General features: G+C 44.4%; 1 protein-coding gene across 1 annotated transcript in view; it reads right to left on the reverse strand.

The window, feature by feature from the left end:
* Positions 1 to 206: 206 nt before the first annotated feature.
* LOC120059549 (laminin subunit alpha-5-like) overlaps positions 207 to 27,816 on the reverse strand; it is a 316,678-nt gene continuing 289,068 nt past the window's right edge. The window contains 17 exon segments of the mRNA XM_039008682.1: positions 207 to 1,002; positions 1,425 to 1,544; positions 5,031 to 5,124; positions 5,249 to 5,373; positions 5,796 to 5,955; positions 6,907 to 7,059; positions 7,400 to 7,595; positions 7,779 to 7,948; positions 13,579 to 13,708; positions 20,731 to 20,895; positions 21,126 to 21,256; positions 21,456 to 21,599; positions 22,452 to 22,584; positions 23,356 to 23,507; positions 23,864 to 23,998; positions 26,445 to 26,610; positions 26,922 to 27,055. Of these exon segments, the coding sequence (XP_038864610.1) occupies positions 854 to 1,002; positions 1,425 to 1,544; positions 5,031 to 5,124; positions 5,249 to 5,373; positions 5,796 to 5,955; positions 6,907 to 7,059; positions 7,400 to 7,595; positions 7,779 to 7,948; positions 13,579 to 13,708; positions 20,731 to 20,895; positions 21,126 to 21,256; positions 21,456 to 21,599; positions 22,452 to 22,584; positions 23,356 to 23,507; positions 23,864 to 23,998; positions 26,445 to 26,610; positions 26,922 to 27,055 (2,457 nt within the window). The 3' untranslated portion in view covers positions 207 to 853.

Genomic DNA, 27,816 nt, shown 5'->3' on the forward strand with positions numbered 1-27,816 from the left:
GCGTTTCCACTGTTCCAGAGACAATGGCGGTGAGTTTTACACCACTCCAGCCAACACTTGGCATTGCGCATGGTGATCTTAAGCTTGTGTGCGGCTGCTCGGCCATGGAAACCCATTTCATGAAGCTCCTGACGAACAGTTCTTGTGCTGACGTTGCTTCCAGAGGCAGTTTGGAACTCAGTAGTGAGTGTTGTAACCGAGGACAGACAATTTTTACGGGCTTCAGCACTATGCGGTCCCGTTCTGTGAGCTTGTGTGGCCTACCACTTTGCGGGCCGAGACGTTGTTGCTCCTAGACGTTTCCCCTTTCCCCCGGTCACTTACAGCTGACCGGAGCAGCTCTAGCAAGCCCGAAAAGTTATTCCCCTTGTCAGCAACGGGTGTGTGCTGAAATAGCTGAATCCACTAATTTGAATGGCTGTCCACATACTTTTGGCTATGTAGTGTATATGACATAGAACAAACATACCTCTGACATGTACAATACAGAATCACATCATCAGCTCTATTCATGACATTTCTATTTGCTCCATAACGTTTTTCCTAATGAACGTGGCCCACGGGTGTATTGTTGCAGATAAAAATTTTGCAGACAGAAATGTAACAACGTTCTATAACATTTGTCATATTGAGTTTGGCCCTGCATTAGCCGGGTGTAACAGGGCTGAACCGTATGTAATAGGGCTAAACCAGGGGTAACAGGGCTAAACCAGGTGTAACAGGGCTAAACCAGGGGTAACAGGGCAAAACCGGGTGTAACAGGGCTAAACCAGGTGTAACAGGGCTAAACCGGGGAACAGGGCAAAACCGGGTGTAACAGGCCTAAACCGGGTGTAACATGGGTAAAAGAGGTCTACATGGCTGGACAGCCCTGTGTGCCCACAGCTCCGTATACTAACAGGGGTTTAGACAGCACGGCTGGTCGCTGGTTCAGGACTGCTCTACGTACACAACCATGGAAGGAGGGCAGGGCAGCGGGGAGACCCGGCACATCAACGCCATCTAGAGGAGAGGGGAGGAGAGTACAAGTTGAAATGCAGAAAGATCATTTTAGTTCTTTATGTTCGAGACGGAAGGTTTAGACGTTGTGTCTGTGTGCCAAAATCTATTTTTTTTTAAATATATATATATTTTTTTAAACATTCTCATGTTTGAGGTTGTACATGTGTGTTGCAGTAGTATTTCCTTCACCACTCATACTGTAAAATAATCTGTCTAGCAGATTATGAAAATCACTGAATAGTTTTGTGATTATCATCCCCCCCCCGACAGCTAATCATTTTTATTTATTTTTTATCACAAAATGACTTCTGAGTCGGTGTATGGAATTAATATCCGATTAGCTCCAGTGTTTGACAGAGGAAGGTAGAAGGGTTAGGGTTCAACAGAGGAGGGGTTTTGATGAAGAAGGGAGAGGTGCTCACCTGGTACTCCCCCCAGGTACACAGTCTCCTTGGCCCCTGAGGATCGGCCCTGCTTGGGTCCCACACTGTGTTCACTGTCTGCATCCACATGGAGCTGGAGCACATTGTTCCTCTTCATAACTACAGGGCAAACAGACAATGGCAACAACATTAGAAGACATTATTGATCCCAAGTTTAGTAAAATAGATCATGCTATAATTTTTTTCCAGTGCAAATCTACACTGGACAAAAATATAAAAAACACAACATGCAACAATTTCAAAGGTTTTACTGAGTTACAGTTCATTAGGAAATCAGTCAATTGAAATAAATTTATTAGACTCTAATCTATGGATTTCACATGACTGGGAATAGAGATATGCATCTGTTGGTCACAGATATTAAAAAGGTAGGGGCGTGGATCAGAAAACCAGTCAGTATCTGGTGTGACCACCATTTGCCTCATGCAGCGTGACACACCTCCTTTGTATAGAGTTGATCAGGCTGTTGATTGTGGCCTTTGGAATGTTGTCCCACTCCTCTTCAATGGCTGTACGAAGTTACTGGATATTGGCGGGAACTGGAACGCTCTGTCGTACACGTCGAGCCAGAGCATCCCGAACATGCTCAATGGGTGACATGTCTGGTGAGTATGCAGGCCATGGAAGAACTGGGACATTTTCAGCTTCCAGGAATTGTGTACAGATCCTTGTGACACGGGGCTGTGCATTATCATGCAGAAACATGAGGTGATGGCGGTGGATGAATGGCACGACAATGGGCCTCAGGATCTCGTCACGGTAACTCTGTGCATTCAAATTTCCATCGATAAAATGCAATTGTGTTCGTTGTCTGTAGTTTATGCCTGCCCATACCATAACCCCATCGCCAGCATGGGGCACTCTGTTCACAACGTTGACATCAGAAAACTGTACAGTTGTGAGTCCTGTTGGACGTACCGCCAAATTCTCTTAAACGATGTTGGAGGCGGCTTATGGTAGAGAAATGAACATTCAATTCTATGGCAATATTGTCAGCATGCCAGTTGCACGCTCCCTCAAAACTGAAGACATCTGCGGCATTGTGTTGTGTGACAAAACTGCACATTTTAGAATGTCCTTTTATTGTCCCCAGCACAAGGTGCACCTGTGTAATGATCATGTTGTTTAATCAGCTTCTTGATATACCACACCTGTCAGGTGGATGGATTATATTGGCAAAGGAGAAATGCTCACTAACAGGGATGTAAACAAATTTGTGCACAACATTTGAAAGAAATAAGCTTTTTGTCTGTATGGAACACATGGGACCAACACTTTACATGCTGCGTTAATATTTTTGTTCAGAGTAATATTGTGAGGAAACAATAGTGCTAAGGGAAGAGATACAATTCATTCCTTGACGATAAAGACCAAAGTGTGTGAGCACAAAACAGGCTACACCTTGTATCTGTAACTGTAAGCTACAACTCACCTGTATCTGTAACTGTAAACTACAACTCACCTGTATCTGTAACTGTAAGCTACAACTCACCTGTATCTGTATCTGTAAGCTACAACTCACCTGTAACTGTAAACTACAACTCACCTGTATCTGTATCTGTAAGCTACAACTCACCTGTAACTGTAAGCTACAACTCACCTGTAACTGTAAGCTACAACTCACCTGTATCTGTATCTGTAAGCTACAACTCACCTGTATCTGTAAGCTACAACTCACCTGTATCTGTAACTGTAACTCACCTGTAACTGTAAACTACAACTCACCTGTATCTGTAACTGTAAACTACAACTCACCTGTATCTGTAAGCTACAACTCACCTGTATCTGTAACTGTAAACTACAACTCACCTGTATCTGTAAGCTACAACTCACCTGTATCTGTAACTGTAAGCTACAACTCACCTGTATCTGTAACTGTAAGCTACAACTCACCTGTAACTGTAAGCTACAACTCACCTGTAACTGTAAGCTACAACTCACCTGTATCTGTATCTGTAAGCTACAACTCACCTGTATCTGTAACTGTAAGCTACAACTCACCTGTATCTGTATCTGTAAGCTACAACTCACCTGTAACTGTAAGCTACAACTCACCTGTATCTGTATCTGTAAGCTACAACTCACCTGTAACTGTAAGCTACAACTCACCTGTATCTGTATCTGTAAGCTACAACTCACCTGTATCTGTAAACTACAACTCACCTGTATCTGTAACTGTAAACTACAACTCACCTGTATCTGTAAGCTACAACTCACCTGTATCTGTAACTGTAAACTACAACTCACCTGTATCTGTAAGCTACAACTCACCTGTATCTGTAACTGTAAGCTACAACTCACCTGTATCTGTAACTGTAAGCTACAACTCACCTGTATCTGTAACTCTAAACTACAACTCACCTGTATCTGTAACTCTAAACTACAACTCACCTGTATCTGTAACTGTAAGCTACAACTCACCTGTATCTGTAACTGTAAGCTACAACTCACCTGTATCTGTATCTGTAAGCTACAACTCACCTGTATCTGTAACTGTAAGCTACAACTCACCTGTATCTGTAACTGTAAGCTACAACTCACCTGTATCTGCAACTGTAAGCTACAACTTACCTGTATCTGCAACTGTAAGCTACAACTCACCTGTAACTGTAACTGTAAGCTACAACTCACCTGTATCTGCAACTGTAAGCTACAACTCACCTGTATCTGCAACTGTAAGCTACAACTCACCTGCATCTGTAACTGTAAGCTACAACTCACCTGCATCTGTAACTGTAAGCTACAACTCAACTGTATCTGTAACTGTAAGCTACAACTCACCTGTATCTGTATCTGTAAGCTACAACTCACCTGTATCTGTATCTGTAAGCTACAACTCACCTGTATCTGCAACTGTAAGCTACAACTCACCAGTATCTGTAACTGTAAGCTACAACTCACCTGTATCTGTAACTGTAAACTACAACTCACCTGTATCTGTAAGCTACAACTCACCTGTATCTGCAACTGTAAGCTACAACTCACCTGTAACTGTAAGCTACAACTCACCTGTATCTGTAAACTACAACTCACCTGTATCTGTAAGCTACAACTCACCTGTATCTGTAAGCTACAACTCACCTGTATCTGTAACTGTAAGCTACAACTCACCTGTATCTGTAAACTACAACTCTCCTGTATCTGTATCTGTAAGCTACAACTCACCTGTAACTGTAAACTACAACTCACCTGTATCTGTAAGCTACAACTCACCTGTATCTGTAACTGTAAGCTACAACTCACCTGTATCTGTAAACTACAACTCACCTGTATCTGTAAGCTACAACTCACCTGTATCTGTAACTGTACGCTACAACTCACCTGTAACTGTAAGCTACAACTCACCTGTATCTGTAAACTACAACTCACCTGTATCTGTAACTGTAAGCTACAACTCACCTGTATCTGTAACTGTAAGCTACAACTCACCTGTATCTGTAAACTACAACTCACCTGTATCTGTAAGCTACAACTCACCTGTATCTGTAAGCTACAACTCACCTGTATCTGTAAACTACAACTCACCTGTATCTGTAACTGTAAGCTACAACTCACCTGTATCTGTAACTGTAAGCTACAACTCACCTGTGATACTGTGCCAGTGTCCGTCACACAGGGATTCCTCTGGTGTGAAAGAGGTGGAGAATTCTCCGTGACCACTGTTCACTGTGACTGTCACCTGTAGAGGACACCACAGTATACAGTCATTATACACACTCTTTCATTGTACATATGATTTCGTTTGAAACAGAAGAAAACTGTCTAGGTAGTCCAAAAACAAAAAAACACTGAGTTAATCATACCTTTCCCTGGTTGAGGTAGAGACTGAGCTGTTGCCTAGACCCAGCATGCAGCAGGAGACCAGAGTCCGACACCAGCCGTACCTCCAGCTGGACCTCAAGGTCCCGCCCTAACACCAGGCCCTCATCTAGACACAGAGACATGGAGAGATTAGTCAGTGTGCTTCAGACTGTTAAAATATTAGCAACTTTACATGGGGGATATTCCTTTTGTCTCGTAATCCCAGAGAATGTCTCTCCATGGTCACATTTCTTTTGTTGTGCTCTGCCCTGTTTCATAATAGTCTCTCCTAGATCCTGTTCCAAATCCAGGGCCTCTTTGACAAACATTTTAAATTGCAACCAAATTATTTTAGAGGAGAGGAGAGGTACCTATAGCCATGTGTCCTCCCTGTGAGGAGAGAAGAGGATAGGAGAGGAGAGGAGAGGAGAGGAGAGGAGAGGAGAGGAGAGGAGAGGAGAGGAGAGCTGAGGAGAGGAGAGGAGAGGAGAGGAGAGGAGAGGAGAGGAGAGGAGAGGAGAGGAGAGGAGAGGAGGTGGAATACTATACCTATAGCCATGTGTCCTCCCTGGGAGGAGAAGTATGCCCCAGGCTGCAGATTGGTCTGGAAGCAAGGTACAACCCCCAGGCTTGTGGAGGGATTGGCTGGGCTCTCCTCATTCAGCTCCAGGTCCCTCACACAGCCCACAAACCCTCCAGGACCTGGCACCTATGTAGTGAAAGAGATGGGCAGTACACCGTAAAACAGTTTCAAAAAGGAATATATTTCTCTGCACTGTAGGCACCTGTGGTACACACACACACACCCACACACACACACACCATAGAGAGAAACACAGAGCACTGTTAAAGCATTATGACTTCACAACTGACTGGAAGAAGCATGATTAAGACAAATCAAATGTTATTCGTCACATGCACCGAATACAACAAGTGTAGACTTTACCGTGAAATGCCGAATACAACAAGTGTAGACTTTACCGTGAAATGCCGAATACAACAAGTGTAGACTTTACCGTGAAATGCCGAATACAACAAGTGTAGACTTTACCGTGAAATGCCGAATACAACAAGTGTAGACTTTACCGTGAAATGCCGAATACAACAAGTGTAGACTTTACCGTGAAATGCCGAATACAACAAGTGTAGACTTTACCGTGAAATGCCGAATACAACAAGTGTAGACTTTACCGTGAAATGCCGAATACAACAAGTGTAGACTTTACCGTGAAATGCCGAATACAACAAGTGTAGACTTTACCGTGAAATGCTTACTTACAGGCCCTTAACCAACAATGCAGTTCATGACGAAGAACATATTTACCAAGTAGACTAAAATAAAAAGTTAATAATAAAAAGTAACACAATAAGAATAACAATAATGAGGCTATATACAGGGAGCACCGGTATTTTACCACTGACTGGAGGAAGCACAATGTTGATATAATAGCTATTTTTCAATGAATCTTTCCTCGATTCCTCAAATCCTTTCTCCTCGCCTCCTCCTCACAATGTAACGGACCTTCTCCTCCAATAGGGAAGGAGGAGAGGGGATAGGATGAAAATAATGGAATTGCAGAAAAATGTATCGAGATAAACTGTGGTTCTAAAGTCTGATTCCTCGTGTCTCTACTGTGAATGTGACGCAAGGCTGTAGTACCGTGAGAAGTGAGCTGGCGACTGCTGAGGGAACTCCTCCGATGTAGAGAGGGGAACTAAGGGGGGGTTTCTCCCCTCCTGAGACCCTCTTGGACTGGGCATTGATCCCATCAACAATCAAACTGGCCTTCTCTCCCTCCCTCTTCACAAACACCTGGTGGGGGGAGAAAAACAAGCAGACAATATGTTGCTATTACACTGGTCTGTTACTGACGGTGCCAGGATGTAGAACACACACAGACACACAAGTCAGACACACACACGAACCACAATCCTGATCTAAATCTCAATCAGGACGGAAGACAATGAGACTACAGTCTCAACGTGAGACCAGATTCACGTGCCTTCAGTGATATTTACTGAGTTCAGACAAAAAAGACGAGCGATTTCAATATAAATAAACACTGTTACAGTGTTCTTGGCGTGTTACTGAGGATGGTGGTAAGATAGCATGTTATTGGTTATACCACACACACACACACACACACGCTCACCGTGTGCCACTGTCCGTCGTTGTACTTCCTGCGCGAGCGAATGCTAGTCTTCCTCTTCCCTCCGTCGACGAGGAGCAGCAGGCGTCCGTCGGAGACAGACAGGGTCATCACAGAGCTGCTACGCTCTCCTGATCCAGACACACAGAACACCAGGCCTTCTGAGGAGTTCACACGTAGACCCATGGAGATGTGAGGCCTGCGGGGCAGAGAGAACGGCCATATAGGTTACACTCATATACAGGACATGGAACAACGGTGGAAAACATATATCTTTTTTAAAGGATTATCTTAAATTGACACCAAAAAACATCTTTATTGAAACAGAGCCCTGTGGAGGTTGTTTAGCCAGTACTACTATTAGTTGTTATGGGGTACTGACGTCCTGCTGAAGGCCTCTGGTAGCCTGTCGTAGCGCTGGTGGCTGTGGGAGGAGCCACTGAAGTGCAGAGCTCCAACCTCCTGATTGGTTAGGTCCCCCTGGCAGGACTCCCTGGCACTGCGACTCCGCCCCCTTGACCCAGCACCACCCGCAGGCTTCCTGTGTTTACCCTGGTAGAGGGAGGGGGGAGGATGAGGGAAGGGAGGGAGGAGAGAAAGGGAGGGAGCGAGGAGAGGAAGGGAGGGAGGAGAGAAAGGGAGTGAGGGTGATATGATAACTTTATCATGGAGGGTAGAGAGCAAGTGGTTCATACAGCATGTCACGACTTCCGCAGAAGTCGGTCCCTCTCCTTGTTCAGGGCGGTGTTCGGCGGTCGACGTCACCGACCTTCTAGCCATCGCTGATCCATTTTTCATTTCCCATTGGTTTTGTCTTGTCTTCCTTCACACCTGGTTCCAATCCCATCAATTACATGTGGTGTATTTAACCCTCTGTTTCCACTCATGTCCTTGTCAGTGATTGTTTGATTGTATGTTATGTGGAAGTTATGTTCTGGTGTGCGACGGGTTTTGTACCCACTTTTATTATTTTGGTTTTTGGAGTTTGGTCAGCACTCATTAAACGACTCCGTTTATACCAAGTTCGTTCTCCTGCGCCTGACTTCCCTGTCACCAGCACGCGCCCATTACAGAATCACCGACCCCAACTATGGAGTCAGCAGGACAAGGTACCCCGGCCAGTGAGGTGGAGGAGTGCGTCCAGGAGCATGCAGTTATGCTATACCATCTTGGCGCCGCCATGGATCACGTTGTCCAGACAATGGACCGCTGGGAGAGACAGGGAGTTCTTCCAGCGCCTCCACCAGCACAACCGGGGTCTCTCCTGAGCGCCTCTTTCCCGCCGGAACCCAGTGGGATCCGTCTCTCCTTGCCCCAGGAGTACGACGACGACGACGGGGGACGGGGGGGGCGGCGAACTGCCAGGGGTTCTTATTGCAATTAGACCTCTATCTGGCCACCGTCCACCCGGCTCCATCGGGCCGTGAGAGGGTGTCCGCCCTCGTCTCGTGCCTCACCGGGAGAGCCCTGGAGTGGGCCAATGCCGTGTGGAGAGAGGGAGATGCGGCGTTGGACCAGTTTGAGGAGTTCACCCACCGTTTCCGGGCAGTCTTTGACCGCCTTCTTTGAGCACCTCTACCATCTGAGGCAGGAGACGAGGAGCGCAAAAGGAGTTCGCCCTGGAGTTTAGGACCCTGGCTGCCGGCGCGGGATGGAACAACTCCCCGAGCTGACAAGGTATAAATCTGTCGTTCTGCCCTTGAACAAGGCAGTTAACCCCCTGTTCCCTGGTAGACCATCATTGTAAATAAGAACTTGTTCTTAACTGACTTGTCAGGTTAAATAAAAAAATAGAAGGCCAATTACATGGCAATGTAAGAACCTTCAAGCTCTGCCCAAGATATTGTTGCGCAACATTCAGGGAACATTTCTTTATTGTTCTTTTTCACAATGGATGGTACAAGTAAAACACATGACCCAATCTGACTCAAACAACTTCTGATTCAGTACATTTTCAGTGGTGGAAGAGACCCTACGGAAATGCTGCAGTGTGTCTTAGTGCTGCTGTGTGTTGTCCTACTGGCTGGGACCAATCCTACTGGCTGGGACCAATCCTACTGGCTGGGACCAATCCTACTGGCTGGGACCAATCCTACTGGCTGGGACCAATCCTACTGGCTGGGACCAATCCTACTGGCTGGGACCATCCTACTGGCTGGGACCATCCTACTGGCTGGGCCCTGTGTGTTGTCCTACTGGCTGGGACCATCCTACTGGCTGGGCCCTGTGTGTTGTCCTACTGGCTGGGACCATCCTACTGGCTGGGCCCTGTGTGTTGTCCTACTGGCTGGGACCATCCTACTGACTGGGCCCTGTGTGTTGTCCTACTGGCTGGGACCATCCTACTGGCTGAGACCATCCTACTGGCTGGGACCATCCTACTGGCTGGGACCATCCTACTGGCTGGGCCCTGTGTGTTGTCCTACTGGCTGGGACCATCCTACTGGCTGGGCCCTGTGTGTTGTCCTACTGGCTGGGACCATCCTACTGGCTGAGACCATCCTACTGGCTGGGACCATCCTACTGTCTGGGACCATCCTACTGGCTGGGACCATCCTACTGTCTGGGACCATCCTACTGGCTGGGACCATCCTACTGGCTGGAACCATCCTACTGACTGGGCCCTGTGTGTTGTCCTAATGGCTGGGACCATCCTACTGGCTGGGAACATCCTACTGGCTGGAACCATCCTACTGACTGGGCCCTGTGTGTTGTCCTACTGACTGGGAACATCCTACTGGCTGGGACCATCCTACTGGCTGGAACCATCCTACTGACTGGGCCCTGTGTGTTGTCCTAATGGCTGGGAACATCCTACTGGCTGGGACCATCCTACTGGCTGGAACCATCCTACTGACTGGGCCCTGTGTGTTGTCCTAATGGCTGGGACCATCCTACTGGCTGGGACCATCCTACTGGCTGGAACCATCCTACTGACTGGGCCCTGTGTGTTGTCCTAATGGCTGGGAACATCCTACTGGCTGGGACCATCCTACTGGCTGGAACCATCCTACTGACTGGGCCCTGTGTGTTGTCCTACTGGCTGAGACCATCCTACTGGCTGGGACCATCCTACTGGCTGGGACCATCCTACTGGCTGGGAACTTGTGTGTTGTCCTACTGGCTGGGACCAATCCTACTGGCTGGGAACATCCTACTGGCTGGGAACATCCTACTGGCTGGGAACATCCTACTGGCTGGGCCCTGTGTGTTGTCCTACTGGCTGAGACCATCCTACTGGCTGGGACCATCCTACTGGCTGGGACCATCCTACTGGCTGGGCCCTGTGTGTTGTCCTACTGACTGGGACCATCCTACTGGCTGGGACCATCCTACTGGCTGGGCCCTGTGTGTTGTCCTACTGACTGGGACCATCCTACTGGCTGGGACCATCCTACTGGCTGGAACCATCCTACTGACTGGGCCCTGTGTGTTGTCCTAATGGCTGGGACCATCCTACTGGCTGGGAACATCCTACTGGCTGGGACCATCCTACTGGCTGGGAACATCCTACTGACTGGGCCCTGTGTGTTGTCCTAATGGCTGGGACCATCCTACTGGCTGGGAACATCCTACTGGCTGGGACCATCCTACTGGCTGGAACCATCCTACTGACTGGGCCCTGTGTGTTGTCCTAATGGCTGGGACCATCCTACTGGCTGGGACCAATCCTACTGGCTGGGACCAATCCTACTGGCTGGGACCATCCTACTGACTGGGCCCTGTGTGTTGTCCTACTGGCTGGGACCATCCTACTGGCTGGGACCATCCTACTGGCTGGGCCCTGTGTGTTGTCCTAATGGCTGGGACCATCCTACTGGCTGGGACCATCCTACTGGCTGGGACCATCCTACTGGCTTGGCCCTGTGTGTTGTCCTAATGGCTGGGACCATCCTACTGGCTGGGACCATCCTACTGGCTGGGACCATCCTAGGCATGTGTAGAGGTCTCACTGACAGCATCAGACCCATTGGAGAGTTGGAATAGTGTGACATGTGGAATGAAGGTAATCTGGTTGTGTGAGTAAAGCACAGTAATTATACTAGTTACTGTATGTGTAATCGTAATCTGTATGTGTAACAGTCTCTATCTTGTGGAGTCGCACTGAATATCCTGTGAAAGGTTTTAGCTGGTTTTGTTTCTATTTGTGGCTAAATTGAAAGATGTATCAGACTTCTTTAAAAGAGACCAGGGCTTTGTATTGTACTCTGTTCATCAGGGCCCAGGGGACTGGAACTGTCTAATAAGCTCTAACTGTGGACTAACTACACAACAAAAAGTATGTGGACACCTACTCGTCCAACATCTCATTCCAAAATCATGGGCATTAATATGGAGTTGGTCCCCCCCTTTGCTGCTATAACAGCCTCCACTCTTTTGGGAAGGCTTTCCACGAGATGTTGGAACATTGCTGCGAGGAATTTGCTTCCATTCAGCCACGAGCATTAGTGAGGTTGGGGCACTGATGTTGGGTAATTAGGCCTGGCTCGCAGTCGGCGTTCCAATTCATCCCAAAGATGTTCGATGAGGTTGAGGTCAGGGCTCTGTGCAGGCCAGTCAAGTTCTTCCACACCGATCTCGACAAACCATTTCTGTATAGGACCTCGCTTTGTGCACGGGGGCATTGTCATGCTGAAACAGGAAAGGGCCTTCCCCAAACTGTTGCAACAAAGTTGGAAGCACAGAATTGTCTAGAATGTCATTGTATGCTGTAGTGTTAAGATGTCCCTTCACTGGAACTAAGGGGCCCGAACCATGAAAAACAGCTCCAGACCATTATTCCTCCTCCACCAAACATTACAGTTGGCACTATACATTGGGGCAGGTAGCATTCTCTTGGCATCCGCCAAACCCAGATTCGTCTGTCGGACTGCCAGATGGTGAAGCGTGATTCATCACTCCAGAGAACGCATTTCCACTGCTTCAGAGTCCAATGGCGCCGAACTTTACACCACTCCAGCTGACTCTTGGCATTGCGCATGGTGATCTTAGGCTTGTGTGCGGCTTCACGGCCATGGAAACCCATTACATTTGAAGGGGTGTCCACATAATGTAAAACATACCGTAGATACACTATATATATATATACACACAAAAGTATGATGTGCATATAACAATTAACAGTATTTTTCATTATAGTTTGTACTGTTTTCATATATATTTTATAGTTAATAATCACTTTATAATGACATCATGTTTTGTCTTTCCTTCTGTTGTATAGGAGTTCATTCGCATTAAAGATCCATGATGGTAATTTTCTTGTCAGTTATCCTGTCTATAATCTCTCGTCACAGCCTTAACATCAAGTAGCTGATTCGGGTTCTGAGAGCAGAGAATATGCAGACAATGAAATGTGAGATGAACACAGGGGTTTGTAGTTCAACACTCGCACACGCACACACACACACACACACACACACACACACACACACACACACACACACACACACACACACACACACACACACACACACACACACACACACACACACACACTCAGAACATCCCACAGCACATCAGAGGGTGTCAGGCCGAAGTATTATAATACATTATATATACACTATCTTAATGGTGTCAGATATCGAAATAGTGTATATAATGTATTCTAACACTATTTCGATATCTGACACTGTCACGACTTCTACCGAAGTCGTTGCCTCTCCTTGTTCGGGCGGTGCTCGGCGGTCGACGTCACCGGTCTTCTAGCCATCATCGATCCATTTTTCATTTTTCCATTGGTTTTGTCTTGTCTTCCCACACACCTGTTTTCAATCCCATCCATTACCTGTTGTGTATTTAACCCTCTGTTTCCCCTCATGTCTTTGTCAGAGATTGTTTTATGTCAGTGTTGTTTCTGGTTGTATAGGTGCGTGACGGGTCCTCGTACCCATGTTTATTTTATGTATGTACATATTAGTGTTTGGAGCATGTTAAGTGGACATTTATTAAAAGACTCCATTTACACTCCATTTGACTCTCCTGCGCCTGACTTCCCTGCCACCTATACACACGACTCTGACAGACACCATTAAGATTCTGTATATGTATTCCAATACTATCTTAATGGTGTCAGATATCGAAATAGTGTTAGAATACATTATACAGAATCTTAATGGTGTCAGATATAGAACTATTATTATAATACAATATATATTGTGTATCTGTAGCGTGAGGTCAGCTACCTTAACATGCTTTTGTCGTGGTGGTGTGGCCAGGATCTGTTGAGGTTTATTGGCAGCGGGACATTCTAGAGGAACGTTGATGTTCTCGTTAACATTCATCAGATTCATCACCATCTGAGAAGGCTTGTCTCTGTGGAGTACAGTCATTATAGGGCTGTTAGCCCGTTGTCATGGCTACAGTAACAGTTATAGCCCAGGTCCTACACACAGTAGTGTATCATATCTAGTCTAAGAAAATTTACTTCTAATCTAGCAGCAGTAGGGGCAGCAACATTGTAATCTAGCAGCAGTAGGAGCAGCAACATTGTAATCTAGCAGCAGTAGGAGCAGCAACATTGTAATCTAGTAGTAGTAGGGGCAGCAACATTGTAATCTAGTAGTAGTAGGGGCAGCAACATTGTAATCTAGCAGCAGTAGGAGCAGCAACATTGTAATCTAGTAGTAGTAGGGGCAGCAACATTGTAATCTAGTAGTAGTAGGAGCAGCAACATTGTAATCTAGTAGTAGGAGCAGCAACATTGTAATCTAGTAGTAGTAGGGGCAGCAACATTGTAATCTAGCAGCAGTAGGGGCAGCAACATTGTAATCTAGCAGCAGTAGGAGCAGCAACATTGTAATCTAGTAGTAGTAGGAGCAGCAACATTGTAATCTAGTAGTAGTAGGAGCAGCAACATTGTAATCTAGTAGTAGTAGGAGCAGCAACATTGTAATCTAGTAGTAGGAGCAGCAACATTGTAATCTAGTAGTAGTAGGAGCAGCAACATTGTAATCTAGTAGTAGTAGGGGCAGCAACATTGTAATCTAGTAGTAGTAGGAGCAGCAACATTGTAATCTAGTAGTAGTAGGAGCAGCAACATTGTAATCTAGTAGTAGTAGGAGCAGCAACATTGTAATCTAGCAGCAGTAGGGGCAGCAACATTGTAATCTAGTAGTAGTAGGAGCAGCAACATTGTAATCTAGTAGTAGTAGGAGCAGCAACATTGTAATCTAGTAGTAGTAGGGGCAGCAACATTGTAATCTAGCAGCAGTAGGGGCAGCAACATTGTAATCTAGTAGTAGTAGGAGCAGCAACATTGTAATCTAGTAGTAGTAGGAGCAGCAACATTGTAATCTAGTAGTAGTAGGAGCAGCAACATTGTAATCTAGTAGTAGTAGGAGCAGCAACATTGTAATCTAGCAGCAGTAGGGGCAGCAACATTGTAATCTAGTAGTAGTAGGAGCAGCAACATTGTAATCTAGTAGTAGTTGGAGCAGCAACATTGTAATCTAGTAGTAGTAGGAGCAGCAACATTGTAATCTAGCAGCAGTAGGGGCAGCAACATTGTAATCTAGTAGTAGTAGGAGCAGCAACATTGTAATCTAGTAGTAGTAGGAGCAGCAACATTGTAATCTAGTAGTAGTAGGAGCAGCAACATTGTAATCTAGTAGTAGTAGGAGCAGCAACATTGTAATCTAGTAGTAGTAGGGGCAGCAACATTGTAATCTAGTAGTAGGAGCAGCAACATTGTAATCTAGTAGTAGTAGGGGCAGCAACATTGTAATCTAGCAGCAGTAGGGGCAGCAACATTGTAATCTAGTAGTAGTAGGAGCAGCAACATTGTAATCTAGTAGTAGTAGGAGCAGCAACATTGTAATCTAGTAGTAGTAGGAGCAGCAACATTGTAATCTAGCAGTAGTAGGGGCAGCAACATTGTAATCTAGCAGCAGTAGGGGCAGCAACATTGTAATCTAGTAGTAGTAGGAGCAGCAACATTGTAATCTAGTAGTAGTAGGAGCAGCAACATTGTAATCTAGTAGTAGTAGGAGCAGCAACATTGTAATCTAGTAGTAGTAGGAGCAGCAACATTGTAATCTAGCAGCAGTAGGGGCAGCAACATTGTAATCTAGTAGTAGTAGGAGCAGCAACATTGTAATCTAGTAGTAGTAGGAGCAGCAACATTGTAATCTAGTAGTAGTAGGAGCAGCAACATTGTAATCTAGTAGTAGTAGGAGCAGCAACATTGTAATCTAGCAGCAGTAGGGGCAGCAACATTGTAATCTAGTAGTAGTAGGAGCAGCAACATTGTAATCTAGTAGTAGTAGGAGCAGCAACATTGTAATCTAGTAGTAGTAGGAGCAGCAACATTGTAATCTAGTAGTAGTAGGAGCAGCAACATTGTAATCTAGTAGTAGTAGGAGCAGCAACATTGTAATCTAGTAGTAGTAGGAGCAGCAACATTGTAATCTAGTAGTAGTAGGAGCAGCAACATTGTAATCTAGTAGTAGGAGCAGCAACATTGTAATCTAGTAGTAGTAGGAGCAGCAACATTGTAATCTAGTAGTAGTAGGAGCAGCGACATTGTAATCTAGTAGTAGTAGGAGCAGCGACATTGTAATCTAGTAGTAGTAGGAGCAGCGACATTGTAATCTAGTAGTAGTAGGAGCAGCAACATTGTAATCTAGTAGTAGTAGGAGCAGCAACATTGTAATCTAGTAGTAGTAGGAGCAGCAACATTGTAATCTAGTAGTAGTAGGAGCAGCAACATTGTAATCTAGTAGTAGTAGGAGCAGCAACATTGTAATCTAGTAGTAGTAGGAGCAGCAACATTGTAATCTAGTAGTAGTAGGAGCAGCAACATTGTAATCTAGTAGTAGTAGGAGCAGCAACATTGTAATCTAGTAGTAGTAGGAGCAGCAACATTGTAATCTAGTAGTAGTAGGAGCAGCAACATTGTAATCTAGTAGTAGGAGCAGCAACATTGTAATCTAGCAGCAGTAGGGGCAGCAACATTGTAATCTAGTAGTAGTAGGAGCAGCAACATTGTAATCTAGTAGTAGTAGGAGCAGCAACATTGTAATCTAGTAGTAGGAGCAGCAACATTGTAATCTAGTAGTAGTAGGAGCAGCAACATTGTAATCTAGTAGTAGTAGGAGCAGCAACATTGTAATCTAGTAGTAGGAGCAGCAACATTGTAATCTAGTAGTAGTAGGAGCAGCAACATTGTAATCTAGTAGTAGTAGGAGCAGCAACATTGTAATCTAGTAGTAGGAGCAGCAACATTGTAATCTAGTAGTAGGAGCAGCAACATTGTAATCTAGTAGTAGTAGGAGCAGCAACATTGTAATCTAGTAGTAGTAGGAGCAGCAACATTGTAATCTAGTAGTAGTAGGAGCAGCAACATTGTAATCTAGTAGTAGTAGGAGCAGCAACATTGTAATCTAGTAGTAGTAGGAGCAGCAACATTGTAATCTAGTAGTAGGAGCAGCAACATTGTAATCTAGTAGTAGTAGGAGCAGCAACATTGTAATCTAGTAGTAGTAGGAGCAGCGACATTGTAATCTAGTAGTAGTAGGAGCAGCGACATTGTAATCTAGTAGTAGGAGCAGCAACATTGTAATCTAGTAGTAGTAGGAGCAGCAACATTGTAATCTAGTAGTAGTAGGAGCAGCAACATTGTAATCTAGTAGTAGTAGGAGCAGCAACATTGTAATCTAGTAGTAGTAGGAGCAGCAACATTGTAATCTAGTAGTAGTAGGAGCAGCAACATTGTAATCTAGTAGTAGTAGGAGCAGCAACATTGTAATCTAGTAGTAGTAGGAGCAGCAACATTGTAATCTAGTAGTAGTAGGAGCAGCAACATTGTAATCTAGTAGTAGTAGGAGCAGCAACATTGTAATCTAGTAGTAGGAGCAGCAACATTGTAATCTAGCAGCAGTAGGGGCAGCAACATTGTAATCTAGTAGTAGTAGGAGCAGCAACATTGTAATCTAGTAGTAGTAGGAGCAGCAACATTGTAATCTAGTAGTAGGAGCAGCAACATTGTAATCTAGTAGTAGTAGGAGCAGCAACATTGTAATCTAGTAGTAGTAGGAGCAGCAACATTGTAATCTAGTAGTAGGAGCAGCAACATTGTAATCTAGTAGTAGTAGGAGCAGCAACATTGTAATCTAGTAGTAGTAGGAGCAGCAACATTGTAATCTAGTAGTAGTAGGAGCAGCAACATTGTAATCTAGTAGTAGGAGCAGCAACATTGTAATCTAGTAGTAGGGGCAGCAACATTGTAATCTAGTAGTAGTAGGAGCAGCAACATTGTAATCTAGTAGTAGGAGCAGCAACATTGTAATCTAGTAGTAGTAGGAGCAGCAACATTGTAATCTAGTAGTAGTAGGAGCAGCAACATTGTAATCTAGTAGTAGGAGCAGCAACATTGTAATCTAGTAGTAGTAGGAGCAGCAACATTGTAATCTAGTAGTAGGAGCAGCAACATTGTAATCTAGTAGTAGTAGGAGCAGCAACATTGTAATCTAGTAGTAGTAGGAGCAGCAACATTGTAATCTAGTAGTAGTAGGAGCAGCAACATTGTAATCTAGTAGTAGTAGGAGCAGCAACATTGTAATCTAGTAGTAGTAGGAGCAGCAACATTGTAATCTAGTAGTAGTAGGAGCAGCAACATTGTAATCTAGTAGTAGGAGCAGCAACATTGTAATCTAGTAGTAGTAGGAGCAGCAACATTGTAATCTAGTAGTAGTAGGAGCAGCAACATTGTAATCTAGTAGTAGGAGCAGCAACATTGTAATCTAGTAGTAGGAGCAGCAACATTGTAATCTAGTAGTAGTAGGAGCAGCAACATTGTAATCTAGTAGTAGGAGCAGCAACATTGTAATCTAGTAGTAGTACGAGCAGCAACATTGTAATCTAGTAGTAGTAGGAGCAGCAACATTGTAATCTAGTAGTAGTAGGAGCAGCAACATTGTAATCTAGTAGTAGGAGCAGCAACATTGTAATCTAGCAGCAGTAGGGGCAGCAACATTGTAATCTAGTAGTAGTAGGAGCAGCAACATTGTAATCTAGTAGTAGTAGGAGCAGCAACATTGTAATCTAGTAGTAGTAGGAGCAGCAACATTGTAATCTAGTAGTAGGAGCAGCAACATTGTAATCTAGTAGTAGGAGCAGCAACATTGTAATCTAGTAGTAGTAGGAGCAGCAACATTGTAATCTAGTAGTAGTAGGAGCAGCAACATTGTAATCTAGTAGTAGTAGGAGCAGCAACATTGTAATCTAGTAGTAGTAGGAGCAGCAACATTGTAATCTAGTAGTAGTAGGAGCAGCAACATTGTAATCTAGTAGTAGGAGCAGCAACATTGTAATCTAGTAGTAGGGGCAGCAACATTGTAATCTAGTAGTAGTAGGAGCAGCAACATTGTAATCTAGTAGTAGGAGCAGCAACATTGTAATCTAGTAGTAGTAGGAGCAGCAACATTGTAATCTAGTAGTAGGAGCAGCAACATTGTAATCTAGTAGTAGTAGGAGCAGCAACATTGTAATCTAGTAGTAGTAGGAGCAGCAACATTGTAATCTAGTAGTAGGAGCAGCAACATTGTAATCTAGTAGTAGGAGCAGCAACATTGTAATCTAGTAGTAGGAGCAGCAACATTGTAATCTAGTAGGAGCAGCAACATTGTAATCTAGTAGTAGTAGGAGCAGCAACATTGTAATCTAGTAGTAGTAGGAGCAGCAACATTGTAATCTAGTAGTAGTAGGAGCAGCAACATTGTAATCTAGCAGTAGTAGGGGCAGCAACATTGTAATCTAGTAGTAGGAGCAGCAACATTGTAATCTAGTAGTAGTAGGAGCAGCAACATTGTAATCTAGCAGCAACATTGTAATCTAGCAGCAGTAGGAGCAGCAACATTGTAATCTAGCAGCAGTAGGAGCAGCAACATTGTAATCTAGCAGCAGTAGGAGCAGCAACATTGTAATCTAGCAGCAGTAGGGGCAGCAACATTGTAATCTAGCAGTAGTAGGAGCAGCAACATTGTAATCTAGTAGTAGGAGCAGCAACATTGTAATCTAGTAGTAGTAGGAGCAGCAACATTGTAATCTAGTAGTAGTAGGAGCAGCAACATTGTAATCTAGTAGTAGGAGCAGCAACATTGTAATCTAGTAGTAGTAGGAGCAGCAACATTGTAATCTAGTAGTAGGAGCAGCAACATTGTAATCTAGTAGTAGTAGGAGCAGCAACATTGTAATCTAGTAGTAGTAGGAGCAGCAACATTGTAATCTAGTAGTAGTAGGAGCAGCAACATTGTAATCTAGTAGTAGTAGGAGCAGCAACATTGTAATCTAGTAGTAGTAGGAGCAGCAACATTGTAATCTAGTAGTAGTAGGAGCAGCAACATTGTAATCTAGTAGTAGTAGGAGCAGCAACATTGTAATCTAGTAGTAGTAGTAGGAGCAGCAACATTGTAATCTAGTAGTAGGAGCAGCAACATTGTAATCTAGTAGTAGGAGCAGCAACATTGTAATCTAGTAGTAGTAGGGGCAGCAACATTGTAATCTAGCAGCAGTAGGAGCAGCAACATTGTAATCTAGTAGTAGTAGGAGCAGCAACATTGTAATCTAGTAGTAGTAGGAGCAGCAACATTGTAATCTAGTAGTAGGAGCAGCAACATTGTAATCTAGTAGTAGTAGGAGCAGCAACATTGTAATCTAGTAGTAGTAGGAGCAGCAACATTGTAATCTAGTAGTAGTAGGAGCAGCAACATTGTAATCTAGCAGTAGGAGCAGCAACATTGTAATCTAGTAGTAGTAGGGGCAGCAACATTGTAATCTAGTAGTAGGAGCAGCAACATTGTAATCTAGTAGTAGTAGGAGCAGCAACGTTGTAATCTAGCAGCAACATTGTAATCTAGCAGCAGTAGGAGCAGCAACATTGTAATCTAGTAGTAGTAGGAGCAGCAACATTGTAATCTAGCAGCAGTAGGAGCAGCAACATTGTAATCTAGCAGTAGTAGGAGCAGCAACATTGTAATCTAGCGGTAGTAGGAGCAGCAACATTGTAATCTAGCGGCAGTAGGAGCAGCAACATTGTAATCTAGCAGCAGTAGGAGCAGCAACATTGTAATCTAGTAGTAGTAGGAGCAGCAACATTGTAATCTAGCAGCAGTAGGAGCAGCAACATTGTAATCTAGTAGTAGTAGGAGCAGCAACATTGTAATCTAGCGGCAGTAGGAGCAGCAACATTGTAATCTAGCAGCAGTAGGAGCAGCAACATTGTAATCTAGCGGTAGTAGGAGCAGCAACATTCAAACTGAAATAAATGCAATCCTCCACAGATCCCTACTTTCTCTGCTAGGTTTGTCCTGGTGTCCCTAACTCTAACCCCTTCTTACCTCTTGATGAACAGGTTGCTAAGACAGCCGGTGAGGTTGTTGAGGCTGTTGTCAGGTGTTCCTCCCAGGTAGACCCCTCCAGGTGACAGTGCCACCCGGCTGCTGCCCCCTCCACCACCCGTATCCCCATTCTTCTCCAGGACGTCATCCACATAGACACGCAACCTACAGAGAGACACACACACACACACACACACACACACACACACACACACACACACACACACACACACACACACACACACACACACACACAGATGGGTTTCATGTTTCACAGCTCTTCCATTCAAAGGAGAAAACATGACTGCATGTTGAACAGAATTTGCCAGTCATCTTACTTTGTTGCTGAACAGAGTTACATAATAATCATTTAGTTGGTAGATGGTAAATCCTACCTGTTGTTGTTGCTGTACAGAGTTACATAATGATCGTTGTCATCGTTGTAGGTCTTTTGAGTCTTCACCTCGTTGTTACCCGCCCTCACTACCACATGACCCTTATCCAGGAACACCTGACACACTCCATCCTGACCATAGAGAACACACATTACATCACACATTACATCACACTCCATCCTGACCAGAGAACACACATTATAACCACATATTACAATCAATCACGATCCTGTAACCACAGTGAAGGTACGGTTAGCATATCCATCCATCTCTCTAAGAGAAGGAGAGAAAGAGATAGTGGGAGAGAGAGAGGAAGGGAGAGTACAGTACCTGAGCTTGGTGGTAGAACATGAGTCCGTTCTTCTGGTCTGAGCGGAAGCCAAACCCAGCGTAGAAGTTGTTCCTGAGACCAGGGATGCTGTCTGGAGACAAGTCCAGGTAACTCTGGCCTGAGAAGTGGGCCTCACGGGCCACCTGACACAAAGAGAGATAGAGAGAGAAAGATAGAAAGAGAGCGTGAGAGAGATGTGTTATACAGTTATCAACTGGCAGCCTAGAAGGCCAGCATCCCGGAGTCGCCTCTTCACTGTTGACGTTAAGACTGGTGTTTTGCGGGTACTATTTAATGACGCTGCCAGTTGAGGACTTGTCTGTTTCTCAAACTAGACACTCTAATGTACTTGTCCTCTTCCTCAGTTGTGCACCGGGGCCTCCCACTCCTCTTTCTATTCTGGTTAGAGCCAGTTTGCACTGTTCTGTGAAGGGAGTAGTACACAGCGTTGTACGAGATCTTCAGTTTCTTGGCAATTTCTCGCATGGAATAGCCTTAATTTCTCAGAACAAGAATAGACTGACGAGTTTCAGAAGAAAGGTCTTTGTTTCTGGCCATTTTGAGCCTGTAATCGAACCCACAAATGCTGATGCTCCAGATACTCAACTAGTCTAAAGAAGGCTAGTTTTATTGCTTCTTTAATCAGAACAACAGTTTTCAGCTGTGATAACATAATTGCAAAATGGTTTTCTAATGATCAATTAGCCTTTTAAAATTATAAACTTGGATTAGCTAACACAACGTGCCATTGGAACACAGGAGTGATGGTTGAGGATAATGGGCCTCTGTACGCCTATGTAGATATTCCATTAAAAATCAGCCGTTTCCAGCTACAATAGTCATTTACAACATTAACAATGTCTACACTGTATTTCTGATCAATTTCATGTTATTTTAAATAGACAAAAAAAATGTGCTTTTCTTTCAAAAACAAGGACATTTCTAAGTGACCCCAAAACTTTCGAACGGTAGTGTATATGTGTGTGTACACTAACCAGTAGGTCGTTGGCACAGCCGTAGCTGACCCCAGAGCTGGCCATCCTCTTCAGGTCGATGTGAGAATTCATGGCCTTGACGTTCCTAAAACAGCCCTTCAGAGAGCCCTGGCGAGGGAACAGGCCCTTCAGGCTGGGTGGAGGGAGAAAAATACAATATTATTATGTTTATGCCATTCGCAGAGAGGATGTTAAGAAACTGTTAGTGTGTGTGTGTTCCTGTGTTCCTGTGTGTGTGTGTGTTCCTGTGTGTGTGCTTGTGTTCCTGTGTTCCTGTGTGTGTGTGTGTTCCTGTGTGTGTGTGTGTTCCCGTGTGTGTGTGTGTGTGTGTGTTCCTGTGTGTGTTCCTGTGTGTGTGCTTGTGTTCCCGTGTGTGTGTGTGTGCTTGTGTTCCCGTGTGTGTGTGTGTGTGTGTGTGCTTGCGTTCCTGCGTTCCTGTGTGTGTGTGCATGTACAGTACCAGTCAAAAGTTTGGACACACCTACTAATTTTCTACATTGTAGGTTTGCGCTTAATGGGACTATCATTTGTTTTTCAACAGGACAATGACTCAAAGGAAAAGTGTTGAAGGAAAAACAGCCAACAAGTGCTCAACATGTGTGGGAACTCCTTCAAGACTGTTGGAAAAGCATTCCAGGTGAAGATAGTTGAGAGAATGCCAAGAGTGTGCAAAGCTGTCATCAAGGCAAAGGGTGGCTACTTCAAATAATCTCAAATATAAAATATATTTTGATTTGTTTAACACTTTTTATGTTACTACATGTTTCCATATGTGTTATTTCATAGTTTTGATGTCTTCACTATTATTCTACAATATAGAAAAAAGTCAAAATAAAGAAAAACCCTGGAATGAGTAGGTCTGTCCAAACTTTAGACTGGTACTGTATGTGTGCATGTGTCTAACTTTTCAGGCATCTTGTCCTCTGGTACACCAGCCAGGTAGTAGCTGGCTTCGAAGCGCGGCAGGGGCGTGGTGAAGACGTAGTTGAGCAGGGTTTGGCGGTTGTTCCTCACCACAACACGCGTGGCCGTATCGTAGAGGAGGATGATCTCCAACTACACAGGAACACAAACACCCGAGTGTAACAGTCACACAGGAACACAAACACCTGAACGTAACAGTCACACTGTAACTTACAACACAAACACCTGAACGTAACAGTCACACTGTAACTTACAACACAAACACCAAACTTTACAACTTTATTACTTAAAGTAAAGTAAAATAAACTTAAGAACGGGAAGCATAGAAATATCGCACATAGAACACATCTACCGCTTCTTAGACTTGCTTTCAATGAGAATAACAGATCTATAACTCACATTTCTATGTGAATTTGGTCGGGTCGTCCAAAAGTGACATATTGCAGCTTTAACACTTGCTACAGTATAAACAGTATAATGTTTCTTACAGATTTGGGTTCAGCGTCGCTGATCTTGAGGTAAGGGGATTCTGGGTCTTTAGGCTCCAGCTCCTGTAGAGAACCAGTGACGTCATAGAAGACCCTGAGACGTCCCTGACGCACCACCAAGCTCAGGAACTTCTCCTGATGGGGTCAAATACGCAGACAGGTTAAAACAGGAAGCAACAGGACATCAATACGCAGACAGGTTAAAACAGGAAGCTACAGGACATCAATACACAGACAGGTTAAAACAGGAAGCTACAGGGCATCAATACACAGACAGGTTAAAACAGGAAGCTACAGGACATCAATACACAGACAGGTTAAAACAGGAAGCTACAGGGCATCAATACACAGACAGGTTAAAACAGGAAGCAACAGGACATCAATACACAGACAGGTTAAAACAGGAAGCTACAGGACATCAATACACAGACAGGTTAAAACAGGAAGCAACAGGGCATCAATACACAGACAGGTTAAAACAGGAAGCTACAGGGCATCAACACACAGACAGGTTAAAACAGGAAGCTACAGGACATCAATACACAGACAGGTTAAAACAGGAAGCTACAGGACATCAATACACAGACAGGTTAAAACAGGAAGCTACAGGGCATCAATACACAGACAGGTTAAAACAGGAAGCAACAGGACATCAATACACAGACAGGTTAAAACAGGAAGCTACAGGGCATCAATACACAGACAGGTTAAAACAGGAAGCTACAGGGCATCAATACACAGACAGGTTAAAACAGGAAGCAACAGGACATCAATACACAGACAGGTTAAAACAGGAAGCTACAGGGCATCAATACACAGACAGGTTAAAACAGGAAGCTACAGGGCATCAATACACAGACAGGTTAAAACAGGAAGCTACAGGGCATCAATACACAGACAGGTTAAAACAGGAAGCAACAGGACATCAATACACAGACAGGTTAAAACAGGAAGCTACAGGACATCAATACACAGACAGGTTAAAACAGGAAGCAACAGGACATCAATACACAGACAGGTTAAAACAGGAAGCTACAGGGCATCAATACACAGACAGGTTAAAACAGGAAGCTACAGGGCATCAATACACAGACAGGTTAAAACAGGAAGCAACAGGACATCAATACACAGACAGGTTAAAACAGGAAGCTACAGGGCATCAATACACAGACAGGTTAAAACAGGAAGCTACAGGGCATCAATACACAGACAGGTTAAAACAGGAAGCTACAGGGCATCAATACACAGACAGGTTAAAACAGGAAGCAACAGGACATCAATACACAGACAGGTTAAAACAGGAAGCTACAGGACATCAATACACAGACAGGTTAAAACAGGAAGCTACAGGGCATCAATACACAGACAGGTTAAAACAGGAAGCTACAGGGCATCAATACACAGACAGGTTAAAACAGGAAGCTACAGGACATCAATACACAGACAGGTTAAAACAGGAAGCTACAGGGCATCAATACACAGACAGGTTAAAACAGGAAGCTACAGGGCATCAATACACAGACAGGTTAAAACAGGAAGCTACAGGGCATCAATACACAGACAGGTTAAAACAGGAAGCTACAGGACATCAATACACAGACAGGTTAAAACAGGAAGCAACAGGACATCAATACACAGACAGGTTAAAACAGGAAGCTACAGGACATCAATACACAGACAGGTTAAAACAGGAAGCTACAGGGCATCAATACACAGACAGGTTAAAACAGGAAGCTACAGGGCATCAATACACAGACAGGTTAAAACAGGAAGCTACAGGACATCAATACACAGACAGGTTAAAACAGGAAGCTACAGGGCATCAATACACAGACAGGTTAAAACAGGAAGCTACAGGGCATCAATACACAGACAGGTTAAAACAGGAAGCAACAGGACATCAATACACAGACAGGTTAAAACAGGAAGCTACAGGACATCAATACACAGACAGGTTAAAACAGGAAGCAACAGGACATCAATACACAGACAGGTTAAAACAGGAAGCTACCATCTGACGGACGCATCCATACACTGGCTAAGTCCTGACTCCTTTCCCTTGAAGTGTGCAGTAGCAAACTTTCTCGCATGGCTACACCAATCCAATGCTTTTAAATCCATGATGGGCAGTGTCCAACTGAATCAGGCCCCAGTGTTAACAGTCTGTAGTTACAGTATAGTATAATACTATGGTACACAGCAGTTATTTTGTTTATACAGCAGTATTGTGTGTCTAAGAAAGGTTTTCCCTCTGAGACATTAGAGTTAAACATTTTTTTATTTATTATATCTTTATTTAACTAGGCAAGTCAGTTAAGAACAAATTCTTATTTTCATTGACGGCCTAGGAACAGTGGGTTAACTGCCTTGTTCAGGGGCAGAACGACAGATTTTACCTTGTCAGCTCGGGGGATTCAATCTTGCAACCTTTCGGTTACAAGTCCAACGCCCTAACCACTAGGCTACCTGCTGCCCCTGTTAATCCTATCATATCCAGTGCTAAACACTGAGAAAATACATTTTCATGCCAGTATAGTGATCTTGAGACTTAAACCCCAGCAGCAGTAGTATGACCTCTGACCTGGCTGAGGAGCATGAGCAAGATGCCGTTGTGACTCATCAGTTTAACTTCCTGTTCAAAGCGCTGCATCTTCCCCGTTTCCTCCTTCAAGGTGACCTCAGCATAACCCGTCCCGTCAAAGTAGGCCGCGTCGTTCACCCACTGCTGGGTCAACACCGGCATAGTTCTGACGGACGGAGAAAAACACGTCACTAACACGCCTAACAACATCACAATATTCACAGACAATTCATACACATTTTTTGTGTCAAATGCTTTCGTAACATGGGTTTTGCTAGCTGACCGTGAATTAGGCCATAGACAGCAAATGATAAGATCATAATAATTCTATAAATGTTGATCATTTTAATTAGGGGATATAAACTATAGCTCCCAGATACAGAAGTCAACACACGGCGGTTTGTGGCTCTTGTTAGTATTCAGTGCTGAGCGCTCCAGCCATAGAGATAAGACGTAGCGGTCGGCTAATGGTCCCACCTTCCACATGGTTTCTCCTTGGTGGTGTTGAGTTGGAAGATGTTCTCAAAGTTATAGAGACTGAGCACCTCCTCATTCAGGGTCTCCAGCTCAATACAGCCCTTGAAGTTGGGCAACTGGAGCTGGAGAGGGGGCTGAGAGAAGAACAGAGAGACAGAGATGTTACTAAGGGGCTGAGAGAAGAACAGAGAGACAGAGATGTTACTAAGGGGCTGAGAGAAGAACAGAGAGACAGAGATGTTACTAAGGGGCTGAGAGAAGAACAAAGAGACAGAGATGTTACTAAGGGGCTGAGAGAAGAACAGAGAGACAGAGATGTTACTAAGGGGCTGAGAGAAGAACAGAGAGACAGAGATGTTACTAAGGGGCTGAGAGAAGAACAGAGAGGAAGAGATGTTACTAAGGGGCTGAGAGAAGAACAGAGAGGAAGAGATGTTACTAAGGGGCTGAGAGAAGAACAGAGAGACAGAGATGTTACTAAGGGGCTGAGAGAAGAACAGAGAGGAAGAGATGTTACTAAGGGGCTGAGAGAAGAACAGAGAGACAGAGATGTTACTAAGGGGCTGAGAGAAGAACAGAGAGGAAGAGATGTTACTAAGGGGCTGAGAGAAGAACAGAGAGACAGAGATGTTACTAAGGGGCTGAGAGAAGAACAGAGAGACAGAGATGTTACTAAGGGGCTGAGAGAAGAACAGAGAGACAGAGATGTTACTAAGGGGCTGAGAGAAGAACAGAGAGACAGAGATGTTACTAAGGGGCTGAGAGAAGAACAGAGAGAAAGAGATGTTACTAAGGGGCTGAGAGAAGAACAGAGAGACAGAGATGTTACTAAGGGGCTGAGAGAAGAACAGAGAGGAAGAGATGTTACTAAGAGGCTGAGAGAAGAACAGAGAGA

The sequence above is a fragment of the Salvelinus namaycush genome, chromosome 14, assembly GCF_016432855.1.
Source record: "Salvelinus namaycush isolate Seneca chromosome 14, SaNama_1.0, whole genome shotgun sequence".
Classification (NCBI taxonomy): Eukaryota; Metazoa; Chordata; class Actinopteri; order Salmoniformes; family Salmonidae; genus Salvelinus; species Salvelinus namaycush.